Below are 13,000 nucleotides of genomic sequence, written 5' to 3' on the forward strand. Positions count from 1 at the left end.
GGTGACTTTGGGATTGTTCGTTTCTATCGGGCCTGTTTGGCAAGTGTTTCAACCTAAAGTTGGAGGAGTAGGTAGGAGGCTGCAACCCGGGAGTGTAAACAAAATACTGCTGACCTGGATCAAGGGATTAACCTGTTCAATTTTGTTGTCTACATAGATGAACAATCAGTTCAGAGGTACTGTGTAAAATCTTACCCCTACTGAAGTTAATAGGTCATTCACTCTTGGCTTCAATGGGTCCAGGATTTCACCTGCTGTACTTGATTAGCACAGTTTTAGTCTCTAACAAAGAACATTTCTTTTGAAATTTCTTGCACTCCATAAATCTACTTTTCACTTACAAAAAATAACTTGCTTTTGTCTTCAAGAGAGGAAGCTGAGATTTCAGGCATTTCCTTATTATTGAGGAACTCTCCTAGTATCTGTAATCACTGCAAAACTGGAAAGAGGTTAAGTTTGTCCACTGTAATATGACCGGGTAATTGCTTTCTTTAACTGAAGCTGCCTTTAAAATGTTAGGACTGTGACAAAAAGTTCAAAATTAAATTGAACTTCGTTCTAGTTATTGTTCTGTAGATTATTAGATTCAGAGAAGAAAGAGGCAAGCTTTTTACCATCAGCTGGAAAGATCTCACACTGTTTTGCACCTGGCATGAAAATATGTATGTGTTAGCACAATCTGGAGGTGCTGTGTTTTGCCAGATGCTGCTTTGTGTTGCTACCAAAAAGCTGCAAGATACTCCAAAGCTTGCAAAAAGATTTTGTTTTGGTGCTCAGTATTGAAACATCCAGAAGAGTAATGTTTATAGAAAGAGAGAGAGTGAGAGAGAGAGTCTTCATTTCTTAGCTTACTGGATGGGATGTGACAAATCTCTTAGCATATGGGGCATCAAATTTAGCTTTTATCATTTGCAGAGTGAGGACTATATTCTGATTCAGATGGAAGGTAGAATTTTAGAGAGGTTTACAAAAGGCCTTTGAAAGACTTTTCTATGTCAAGAAGGCATGAAAACATCTGTTGTTTTCTGGCCAAGGCAAAGAAAATAAGCATTATTATTAAGTAAGAAACTTATGTGCACAGAACTGTACAAGTTATCTGCTGCAAAAACTGGAACCAGAACTCAATACTGGGAAAATAATTCAGTTGCAAAAGTAATATTTTTATTGGCTAATTATTTCAAACACACTCTCACACACATCTCAAATCTAAACCATAGAATAAGTATCCAACTGACTGGAAACAATCTAGCATTATTTCTTTGATGTTGTTCATTTGCATTTCCAAAACTGGGTCCAAGAATAGGACTAAAAGGTAGAGATTTTCAAAGCAAGTGCAGGATTTTGCTGCAAAAAGTTCTGTTGAATTAAATGGAAATTACCTAGTTTAGACCTCTTTACTTAGCATTCAAAAATCTCATCCTGAGAATGCAGCAGCAGTTATCAACAGATCCTCCAGTTTGGGACAGTAAAGACATCAGTGCATATTCCCAGGTATCTTTGACTATTCTGGATCTGCAAAGGTTGCACATTTTTTCTGTTGTACAAAGGGAGAACAGTTCTAATAAACAGCCACACAGGTGCTTTTGAGAGATTGGGATCACGTAACACAATACAGACCTTTCTACATGCCACTGGAAAGTACAGTAAAATTGAGAGTTACTTTTCTTTTCAGTGCAGAGCAGGACAATATAAAAGCAGCTTTTACATTTAGTCTAGGATCTCAGGCTTTCTTCTGAAACAGCAGCAGAATGACAATTTAAAAAGCCTTTGCCTGTCCAGGTGTCTAAGCACTAACTCTGTAACAACATTTCTTCTTGGGCAGCCTATTTTCTTGTAATTTTAAAGTTCAATTCATTTAGGAGTTTAGAGGCTTTGTGACAGCACTTTCCTTTTGTTGCCCCTTCACTTTGTTATTTTAGAGCTTGCATTTTGGGAATCATTAAGCCATCTGTAACAGCACCTAAGTGAATTCATGCAGTGGCTTTTATTTTCAAGTTTCACTAAGAAACATTGTGTTTGTTAACATAATACTCTGGGCAAAATGAGGACACACCATTACCTAAGTAGTCCTGTTATCTAAGCACTCTCTTGAGTGTAGTATATCCCGGTAACTGGTTACACAGGCTGAGGATATGAGCTTGAGACCAGAGCTTGGCGTCACTAAGTGACCTGCATTGGTATCACATCCAAAGGAACAGTTAAATTTTGTCCTCTGAGCAACTCTGGAGACCCAGGTCAGTCACTTCTATTTCAGAACAAAGAATAAAATATGGCACAATATATCTGGCTTTATCATCTTCTACTGGTCCTTGGTTCTGTGGGATGTATTACATTTTGCCCACCTTCCACTAATCTCTTTACTGCAATTTCTTTGTATTTTCTTATTTTTTCAGCTATTTGATCTCACTCCTTTTTAACTTTAATTTAGTCCTAACCTTAATTTGAGTGTAATTCACTCCTACCTTGCTTCCTTGAAAAGGAAGCTTGGAGGATTGTGCTTTATTGATAACTGAAGCAGATCAAAGCAGTAACAATAGGAGCTCACAGGTGACCCCCCTGGCTAATGAGGGAACTAATGAGGAACTAACAAGGGATGGGAACTGACATAAGAGACAAATATTGATATGAAACCTTGAAAGCTACAGACTTCTTGAGGTATGAGTTGCTGACAGGAGGTGTTGCTGGATCTGGTAGCTTTTCCATAGCTACAAGGAGAAAGTATTTTCTTTCCAAAGGGCCCCTGGCATCCACTTCTCCCTCAGCCCAGTAGCTGACCAGTTCAATAATTTGAAGTGTCTTTTCTGTCCCCAGTGGGACAGCAAATGCATGCTTTTCCATCCGTTTCCCCTCTTTTTGTCTTATATGATGATGAAAAGGGACCATGTAGTGGCTTCTGCCTCGGGGGGGGGGAAGGGGGGCAGGGAACCAAGTAAACCACCAGGCAGATATAGCCACCGGGTGAGGAAAGGAAGGACAGGGAGCTGGTGTAATGGTGGAAAATGCTCCCCCTCAGTATGTACTAGCACTAGCCAATTCTGATATTACATCATACATCATCTTGCAGTCCCCATTTCTAATATGCAGCCTTCAGGACCTCACTACTGTATTTTCTTGCATAGAATATACCCCTTCCCCCAAGTAAGCCCCACACACACACACACACACACAATTGGGGTGCAAGCTTTAAGCGAGGAAGTGGTTCTCTTCACTGGACAAGAATAAGCGTGGAGATGGTGTGGATGCTATACAGCTGCCAGGATGGCTGGTGCTTTTGTCTGGCCCAGCAAGCTGAAGAGGTGGAGTCCCATATTAACCCTTTGACAGCCATAGATATTGCCTAAGCACTGTAGCTTGTGCACTGTAGCTTGTGCAGGTGACCTGCTGGTAGTATCCTGATAAGGCTTGTGATGTGGAAATCATATTTATAGGAACATATACGCAGACCTACTTACAGTAAAGAATTAACAGTCTTGCAAAGGTCTGAAGCCTAATCTTGTGTAACATAGAATAATCCTATCCGTGCCACATCAGGGAGTTCCTGCTGTCTGTTGTTTCACCCAGGCTGTCTCCTAGGATGTGGATGCCACACTTTCTGGACACTGTTTCCAAGAGGACTTTATATCACAGCTGGCTATAACTCAAGAATTTTTTTTCTACATTCTGTCTTCTAAGAACAAGATGCATGTTTGATTATGGGCATGTGTATGTGAGAAAATATGGTATACATGCATCTATAGTGCAGGATGAAATTTCTGAGGCATCTCTCTCACCAGACCATCATGTAGCAATTTCCCATGACTGACTCTTGCACCATTAAGTATGCATAAAAATCACTGTCACTGTAAAAAAGCAAGAGCATACAACAACTACATACCCATGTCAACATATATACATTTCAAGGAAAAATGTCACTGTTAATTAATCATTCATTCAGGAAAACTATACTGAAGCATGAGTCACCTGATATTTGTTTTGTTGGGATAAGAAATAAGATAAGAGTCAGAGGTTGCTCAGGGCAAGACTGCTTTGGATCTCATGTTCTACAGTCTCTAATATTCCTCCCTACCAAGGATAATGGTTATTGCAATCTGAACCTTTTCGTTCAAGTTAGATTCCATTGTCTGTATTGCAAGTGGAGTGGCACACATTATTTTTAATGAGGTAAACCTCAACAGCTTGGCCATCCAGAATTTTTTATGGGATTTTTATATGGGCAGGAGCTTGAATTAGATGAGAAATCTGGAGCAAGCAGATGTGGGGTTCTATGTACTGTGAAGCAGGAAACACATTTTAAAACTCTCTGAATATTTTTACTGATGTTTTCATGGCACCCATAGTATTTGGAGGGTGAATCGAGAGCCGTGTGTAGATGAAACGAGAGCCATGTGTGCATGACACTTTAAAGCGGGCTAAATGCTTTTGCACTGCTTTAATGTTGTTGGTATTTGCACGCCTCAGTGGTGTATTGAGCATGAATTTCAGCTGCTGTAGGAAATTTAGCAGTGTAATGCATCTTAAATGACTTGGAGTGCAGCAAACTAAAACTCCTTCGAGGTGGTCCCTACAGTCGTGGAGCGAACCACCAGGCTCTGTGCTGCTCTGAGGCTCTGCAGGAAGCCCTGCAGGCAGCCTAGCAGCAGCCCAGGAAAGCAGGCTGCACAAGAAAAGCAGTGAGCCTGATCGCCACCCCCCGGGACCGGCCTACCTGAGTATTAAATATGATAGTTGGGGTGCAACTTTAAAATTACAACTTCCTAAGCCTCTGAGAAGCTGAAGGGAGAGAGGAGCAAGAGATGGATCAGTCTAGATAGGCCCGATATAAATACTCTTTCCCTTAGCAACCACCTTCTGCCACAGAGACAGAGATAGTGGGCTAGATGGCCCTGTGGTTTGACTCAGTATGACATTTCTTCTGATGTATAAAAAGAAATGCCAAGTTCCTGTTTTCACATGGAGATAACTTTTTCATATCTGTCTTGAAACACCAAAGTGAAAAGAGTATGCATTTTTTCTTCTACAGAACATGTGCTGCACAAATATGGATGATCTACTCTGTGAAAGACCTGTATTTTGCCAATGATAATAAACGAGCTACTACTAAAACAGGAAATAATCTAGAATAATTTTTGTTATAAAAGTTTAATTCATTCGTACTTTACATAAGTATTTATAAGCACCTTGTCATTTACTGTCAATTCTAAAAAACAATAGACACTGGAATAGACTCAGTTAACAAAAAATGTCAAGACTTATGAACATATGGATCAAGAACTAAGTAAAACACATGGATATTTTGTACACCAACACCATAACCAGAATCTGGCATTGATTTATTCCAACGTTGCTTTGTTGAGGCCAAAGCTTACATGTCTGTAAACATCAAAATAAACATTTTACAAACAAACATTTCTTACCCTGAAAGGATATTTGCTGCCTTCTTGTCTTGACCTGTGCTTCAAGATTTGGTGAACAATGTGTTCCCTTAAAACTGTAATGGTGCTTAAAAACTACTTCCAACATTGTGCAAGTTATAAGCAAGGCCATTTGCATGTGTGCAGTTTCCTTATATATTCATTTGATCAGTATTTAACTAATGAAACTGTGAAAAACTATACATCTTCAGCAAAACGTTCTGATTTTGGTCCTGTACTTAAAAGACCTTCTATAACAGAGTTGTTTACATGGATTTAATTCACAAGCATGTACACAACAAAACCACTATACCAATGTTTCCTGATCTATGCATAAAAAGTATGCCTTCTACTTACACTAAAACATACAAAAAATAAACTACAAAAATCGTTTACACTTGATTTCAGCAAAAAAAAGCTTCCTCCAAGAAAAATGATTGTTTTTCCAGCCATCAAAAAAGGAATGCAAGTAAACAATAAATACAATGTGCTTTCTCCATATAGACATATTTACACTTGAGTCTTTGGCTTATGTTTAAATTTCTCTATAAAGAACTTTGTGATCCAGCCATCATTGCACATTAAAACAAAATAAGCCATTTATATATATATTTGCAACACTTGAAACGTATAAAGAATGAATTTTACTATCATTCTGCACTGTGATTTTACTTTAACAATTTATCAAAAGAAAGGAAGGGAAAATTAATACTATATATTCATACATGCAACAGATGGTGGCTCTACTGTAAGTGAGACTGCCACATATACAAACACGGAAAAGTCATAATTTAAGCAAATCTCTTCTGACTCTGGTTTTCATTGAATTTATTTATGTGGCACTAAATGTTGATACTGTATACAGGCATAGAAACAGATGGAGTTCTTCTAATAAGATACACAACTTCATAAGAAAAATACTTTTGCATTTAAAATTTAAAAGTCCCTCTCACTAAAATCTTTCTTCACAGGTTCAAGAACTGTTGTTTAAACAGTTTAGTGGGCTTCATATATTTGGTGCACTTTGTTGCATCCGTTCCAACTAAGATGATTCAAGATACTCCAAAGCGACATCATAGCAGAAACGATATTGCTCCTGAGAAGAGAGAAAATTAAATAGTCTAAAATATTAAAGAGGCGACAGATCTATGCATAATTATATTAATTTCCTACTGTTGTGCCATTCTACTTGGAACAAGTCTGACATGGCTTTTCCTTTTTTAAAATTTATTTATTTATTTTTTAAACTCAGGAGTGTGTTGCCAGTTCTGACTAAAAATCTCAGCCTACAAACAAGGGACCCGGCCACGGACAGCAATCAACTATTCATTTCCCTGTGGTTTGTTCAGCTTCTAAGTTAGTGACAAAACGTGTAGTTTTCATGATCTGTCAGGAGCATTTCTGTGGTGCAGAACTTCATCCACTGAAGAACTGACAGCTTACTTTTTTAAGTCTGATGGTATTTAGCAGTTAACCAGCATCAACATCTTAACACCACAGCAAGGAAATACTTAACTGTGATGCTGAACTGCATCAGGCCTGAAGCCAGTTTTTGCAATTGTGATAACGTAACGTCAAATAGATCAGAAGGCTCATTTAAATGAGGAGATAAGAAAGTACAGCTATGCAAACTGACTGTACCAAGTGTTTATCCTTTAACTAGGTTACTGTTCAATGCCAATACTTTGGGGGCGGGGGGTCAATAAAAGGGAAGGAAGTGGATTCCATTCCATAACCTTTTAAAACTGAACAAAATGAACCTGCGCACACGATTTACTGCAGTTTGCAAAATAAGTCAATGCAATCCATTAGCAGGAAGTGGTGGGGATAACTTTAAGGTTCAGTTCTGCTGCTCATTTTTGTTATCTGATCATCTTGCTGAATGTAGGGCAGATGACAATGTTACATTGGTTTTCCTGGTTTGTTTTCTTACTAACGACTCAACAGCTGCTACCTTTGTTCAAGAGTTCTGAATAAAAACCCACACGGCACACACCACAGAAACACATACCTGCGCAAATTCAGTAACCTGAAAATTGAAACTGCAATGGAATTCGGGGCTATCTTAAACCTAACAATAAATATTCAGATCATTTTCAGAATCACACACAATATACACTGGGGTCTCTTTTTACAGTAGCACATGTAATTTTCCATGTGATCTAAGGTGCTTTTACTTACAGCAGTGAACTAGAATCCATGCAGCAATACATGCCTGTCTCTCAAAAGTCTACTGTGTGGCAAATGAAAGAAAGATAGGGTCGCAGACATTTCTGCAGGACTACTTGATAACACCTGTTAAGATTCTAGCCATTGTTTCATTCACCTGGTACCAGTGGACAAAAGTCACAAACAATCATTATGTAAATCATGCCACAGAAATATGGCATGCTTACAGCATGGCGGTTTTGTTAATGCTGACACCTGCAAAAAGGGCACTCATGGAAAGGAAGACTGCACCTATTTTGTTTATACGCAGGTTCACAGGGTCAAAAGCAATTTTTACTATGCATAAACCTTGAATGTTTTTAATTTCAATTGAGATATCTGAGCGTAGTGCTCTAGGCAGCCATCTGGCTGAGTAAAGTGATGGTATTTGTGACACTGTTGGCAGCATCAGAGTCTAACAGCAGAAATGCCGAACTAATTTCTAACCTGCTTTCATATTTAGCCCTCCTTAAGGAAAACTAATCATGAAGGACTGATTAGTTTTTCCAAAGGATTTCACATCCAGCTTTTAATTTTAGGCATAGATGGAATAATGTTAAAGCTGCACTGGGAAAACAAAAGACTGATCTTTAAGTTAGGCATTAGCCTATAAGGTGCGTCATTACCTTCCTTTCGGCTTGATTTCCAATTAACATGACTAGCTACCTCTCTCTGCTAATAATAATTCAAACAGCATTACAACATCATTTGACTCCTCTCAGGAGCCAGTGTCACAGATGAACATATCTCACTAGGTAGCTGAGACCCAAATACAGCAGCTACAATTAAAAAAACACAGTGTTTTGTATTTGTATATTTATTTTTTTCCTATTTATTAAACTTTTGGAATAGCTTGTGTGAGTGAAATAAATGAAATTTTCTCTAAATATACTGTCTTATCTTGAGAGATTACAGTATACCCATATTGTTCAGAATATTTGCCTTACAAAGTATTAGGTACTAATGCTAGGAGAGCAGTGGCCTTCTGAAATATACAATCCAGCCTTTTATGATGCTATCCAATGAGAGCAAACAATAAGCTTCCCAAGTCCAGGATGTATCATTTCCTAATGCTCCACTAATCCAGGATGTTGAACTCAGTGGTAGAATTCCACTGTGGCAGAAAGAGCTGGCTGTTCATAGACCCAGTAACATATCCAGAGAGGGAGCCGGTATGACATCTCCTTGGGGAGTCTGTGGTGATGCAGGAGCCCTGTGCTACAGCAACAGCAACAGCAGCTAGATGCAGGGACACTGTGCCATTTCTGTAGCAGCAATAACAGGGTGTGCAGATTCCACAGCAGCAACCAGGGGGATGTCCCTGGGGCAGGTAAAGACAGGTCCCCCTCCCTTCCCACCTGCTCTCTGGGGCTCGGCACCACCCTAGCAGGGCTTGGCTTAGGGTACAAAACTTGCTAGTTATGCCTCTGCGTAGACGCACTTCAGTATGGCTCCAGATGGGAGGTCAGATAAAATGAAGGAAGCTTTGCTTGCTTTCACAGATGAATTCTGATATGAATTGTGTTGCACTGTGAGTACAGCAGAAAGGATCTCGCACTTAGATAACACCACTGAAACAATGAACAATCCCCTGAATCACAGGTGAGAGTGAGTGATCCCAAGTGAGCATATCCACACAGACTGCATATTTTTCACCTTGTCCTCTAGCTGCGTGAATGCAGTTCAACATGCTCTAACTTACCGGGGTTTCTACCATGTTTGGCTTACTGTTCCGTAAAGTCTTTACTGCATGGAAAACATCAACCACACTTTGCCTTTTGACCATTTCAACAACTATGCCTATGGCACAGAACATCCCACTTCGACCACCACCATTCCTGAAAGCAGATAAAACAACAGAGCTAATGCCCCTCTGGTACATACACATTTATCAGTCACACTAATTTGAACTTTAGATTTGTCAGGTTTTGCGTAGGGTGACTCCCCATTCTTTTGCACTCCAGTGGATGTGATGTGAAACATTCAACTTTCCTGACACAATGATGCCCCTCCTAATCATTTCCTTTGCATGTTGGTGCTTTATAACCCATTATGTAGCCTAGCTCTGTTATAATACATCTTAAATGGGCAGTAGAAATTAAAAGCAAGTGCTCTGAATATAAACTGCAACATTTTTCCATTTGCCTCATTTAACAGGAATAAAGTGTGATGTATCTTTGATTTGATCTCTGGTTAACCTTCAGATAAACCACTAATTTGATTTAATATGACTTCAAAAGGTTTGTAGAGGTGCTGTTCTTCGCTTAAATTTAAATTACACAAATTTCAAAATTCTGTGGACACTGTACTGGTGACCCACAATGCTGTTACAGTTAAGCATCAAAAAAAATATCTTTGCACATCTAATTAGAAATCTCTTGGTATGCATTTTATAAAATTTAAAATAATATAGGTTTTAATAAAAGCTAAAATTTAAGCTTTAATTTGAAACATGGTACAAACTAGATTAATCATTTTCTAGTCACAGAGAGTGCATCTACACATGTAATTAATGCGATGTGATAAACTCCAGAGTTGTCTGTGCTGCTCAGAGTCAACTGCTCTTGGGTGCAGTGTCTGCATGGGCTCTCAGGACAACAGCAGTTTCAGTTGGGGTGGAGCAGCACTGGGCTAGCAGCAAGCTCGGGTTAGCTAAGATGTTATGCGGCAGAGGGGCTGGCTAGGGCACAAAAGTGCTAATGTGTGAAGCCACGCAGCAGGCAGGCCCCAAACATTAGCACTCTCATGCCCCAGCCAACCCCAATCACTGTCTACACATGTGTTTTGGTGGAGTAAATAACTATGCCAGATGAGAGTACTATCCCTGACAATACTATGTTATGGCAGAGTGAATTAATTTACTGCACCCTATTATGGGCACATGTAGACAGTGACACTTTACTGAGGGGCTAATTAGTTAATGCTGCAGTAAAGTGCATGTATAGATGCACCCTAAATGTACAAAAAGAATGATTATATTGACTTTTCCCCCTGAAAATAACTTTTTAACGGTGGTGTTGAGGTGCTATTTTTACTGTGATGTTCCAGGAAATGTGAGATGTGAATTCCTGTGGGTCATATCTTTTACTGGGCAAACTGCATGGGTGGGAATAGACACAGTGCCTGAAATACCTGAAAGCTTGCCTATCTCAACCAAGTAGTTGGTTCAATAAAAGATTGGTGACACTGAATTCTTACATCTCTTTTTTTTTAAATGAACTTCTTACTATTATGCATGTGATGAACTTAAGAGTTTTCTCCCCTTTTTAAATAGCAGAGCTCAGAAATGAAGGTACTTTTTCCTACATCACATTCCTGCATCATTATGACAGATACGCTCTACAAAGTCCTCCAACTTCACAAATGCATATTCTTTGTCCATGATGATACCAAACCCTGCAATCATGTTGGAGAACTACGCTATGTATGTTATGAAAAGCTATAAATACTCTACTGCCACTTGGTACGAAGGAGTTTCCTTCTGGAAGAATTCAACAGTGTAATGGCACTGGATCAGAAGACGCTGGAGTACTCTTATAGTCACCTAGAAAAAAACTGCCATTACATGTAAATGGAGAATATAAGGAACTCCAAGAAGCTCTAGGAAAAGAACATGCATCTAACAGATAAGGTTCAAATCTAGCCACTCCCTACCATGATACCAAGGCTCTTGTCTAGAAAAATCTGGGTGCGAGTGAAAAGTAATAAAAGTGATAAAATGAAGGAAGGGTAACAAAAATGACATGTGTAGAAGAAAGTGTGGGGTTGCATTTAATTTAAAAAAATGGATGCTAAACAACAGTTAGAGTTGGCACCATGTACCCAGCTGGCTTTAAAGAAATTACTCACAGACAGTGAATGATCATCCGGCCCTCCCCTTCTTCACATTCCTCTTGCCATTTTTCAACCTGGAGAATTAGCTTCAAGAATGAACGTTTGGAAGCTGGTACATCTCTGTGAGAAGTCCATCCCAAATACTGGAACTGCTGCACCATCAGATAGCCTTCCTGGGGCTAAAAGAAGACAAACGACTTCATGTTAACAAGGCATCTATAGAACTGAGTTCAGGAAACCAAACAGACCAAATAATGTGGAACCTAATCAGAAACAGTACACATTATGGCAAGTGCCATTCCACATGTGCAGAGCTGAGCATGCCTACAAAGCGGAAGTGTAAGGGTCCCTACTGCAGCAGAAGCAGGTTACAGAAGAAAATGTTCTGGAGTAATTTCTGTCAGAATGACATCAAAGTTTATTGGGCCATTAATTGTTTCAATGCCACAGTTGTTATCAAGGTATATCTATGGGTTCTAAAAGAAAAATCTGTTTTTTTAACTTATTCGGAACGGCCCTCTGCATACTCAAATCATGGAATTTCTGGACCTTATACAAAAACAAAAGTGGCCACACACTTCCATCTGTAGTTCTTACCCAAATAAACTATTTTGTGTTATAAATTATGAATACATTCTTTTGGCTCAAATATGAATGGTCACAGCTTTTTCCCATTTTGCCAGCCCATCACATTTGGATGGTCCTGATCTAACTCTCTGACCCATTTCCACACTAGATTTGAGATAGGAAGAGTGCTGGGATGGGCTTAAAATATCACAAGCACCTCTGCTCTGCCTCGCTGCCCTGAAGAATAAATAACCTACTCTGCCTGGTTTCCTGTAGCAGGGGCAGGCTTAGAAGAAAAGAGATGTGAGAAAGAAAGTGTCAAAAGCAAGACCTAAAGGAAATAAGGGAACAGAAAGGAACAAAACATGTTAAAAGCCAAAACACAGAAGCAGAAAGAAGAAAAGGGGACTAAAATGAGAACTGAATGAAGGAAGGACACTAGAAGACAGAGGATTATAACTGTTTGTAGGTGTTCTTTTGCTTAACAGTATTGTATTTCCCTCAAGGAGAATAAAAAATGGGGATGAAAACATTTTACTTAAGACTCATCACAATCTGAGTGTGGGGGTTTGGATAAAAAAAGGCCAAAATCTAAACTAGCTCTTTGTTCAGGGTTTAGGAAAAAGCAATTAAAAAGTCTTTGCAAAAACAATAACATAACATATTTCCCTTCAATGTTTTAATATTTAAGAAAGGTGAAGCAATATGCTAGAGACAGCTCACTGTATTCAGAGCTGGATTGTTAAATACAAGACAGAACAAGTGAGGGGAATAAACCAGGGATAGTTACAAAGGCACAAAACCTGTTGGTGAATACAGCATTTTTTTCACTTAATTTTTGTCCGCAACATGGCAGAAGTGAGCTTTTTGTGACAATTTGAAGGAGGAGCTGGTAGCTGGCTAAACAGGTTTGAGAAGATGTCAAAACAACAGAGGAGAGAGAGGATAGCATAGCAAAATGCTAGACTGGGTGAAGGAAA

The 13,000-nt window shown here is 39.1% G+C and overlaps 1 protein-coding gene across 7 annotated transcripts in view; it reads right to left on the reverse strand.

Annotated features, from left to right (window-relative positions):
* Positions 1-5,358: 5,358 nt before the first annotated feature.
* Positions 5,359-13,000, reverse strand: part of PTPRK (protein tyrosine phosphatase, receptor type K) — a 608,487-nt gene continuing 600,845 nt past the window's right edge. For all 7 annotated transcript variants that reach the window (XM_019538012.1, XM_019538011.1, XM_019538015.1 and 4 more), the window contains 3 exons: positions 11,469-11,632; positions 9,322-9,457; positions 5,359-6,507 (listed from right to left, as the gene is read on the reverse strand). In XM_019538012.1, the coding sequence (XP_019393557.1) occupies positions 6,454-6,507; positions 9,322-9,457; positions 11,469-11,632 (354 nt within the window). In that variant the 3' untranslated portion in view covers positions 5,359-6,453. The remainder of the gene's footprint in view (positions 6,508-9,321; positions 9,458-11,468; positions 11,633-13,000) is intronic.

The sequence above is a fragment of the Crocodylus porosus genome, unplaced genomic scaffold (genome assembly GCF_001723895.1).
Source record: "Crocodylus porosus isolate Cpor-Errol unplaced genomic scaffold, CroPor_comp1, whole genome shotgun sequence".
In the NCBI taxonomy this organism is placed as follows: Eukaryota; Metazoa; Chordata; order Crocodylia; family Crocodylidae; genus Crocodylus; species Crocodylus porosus.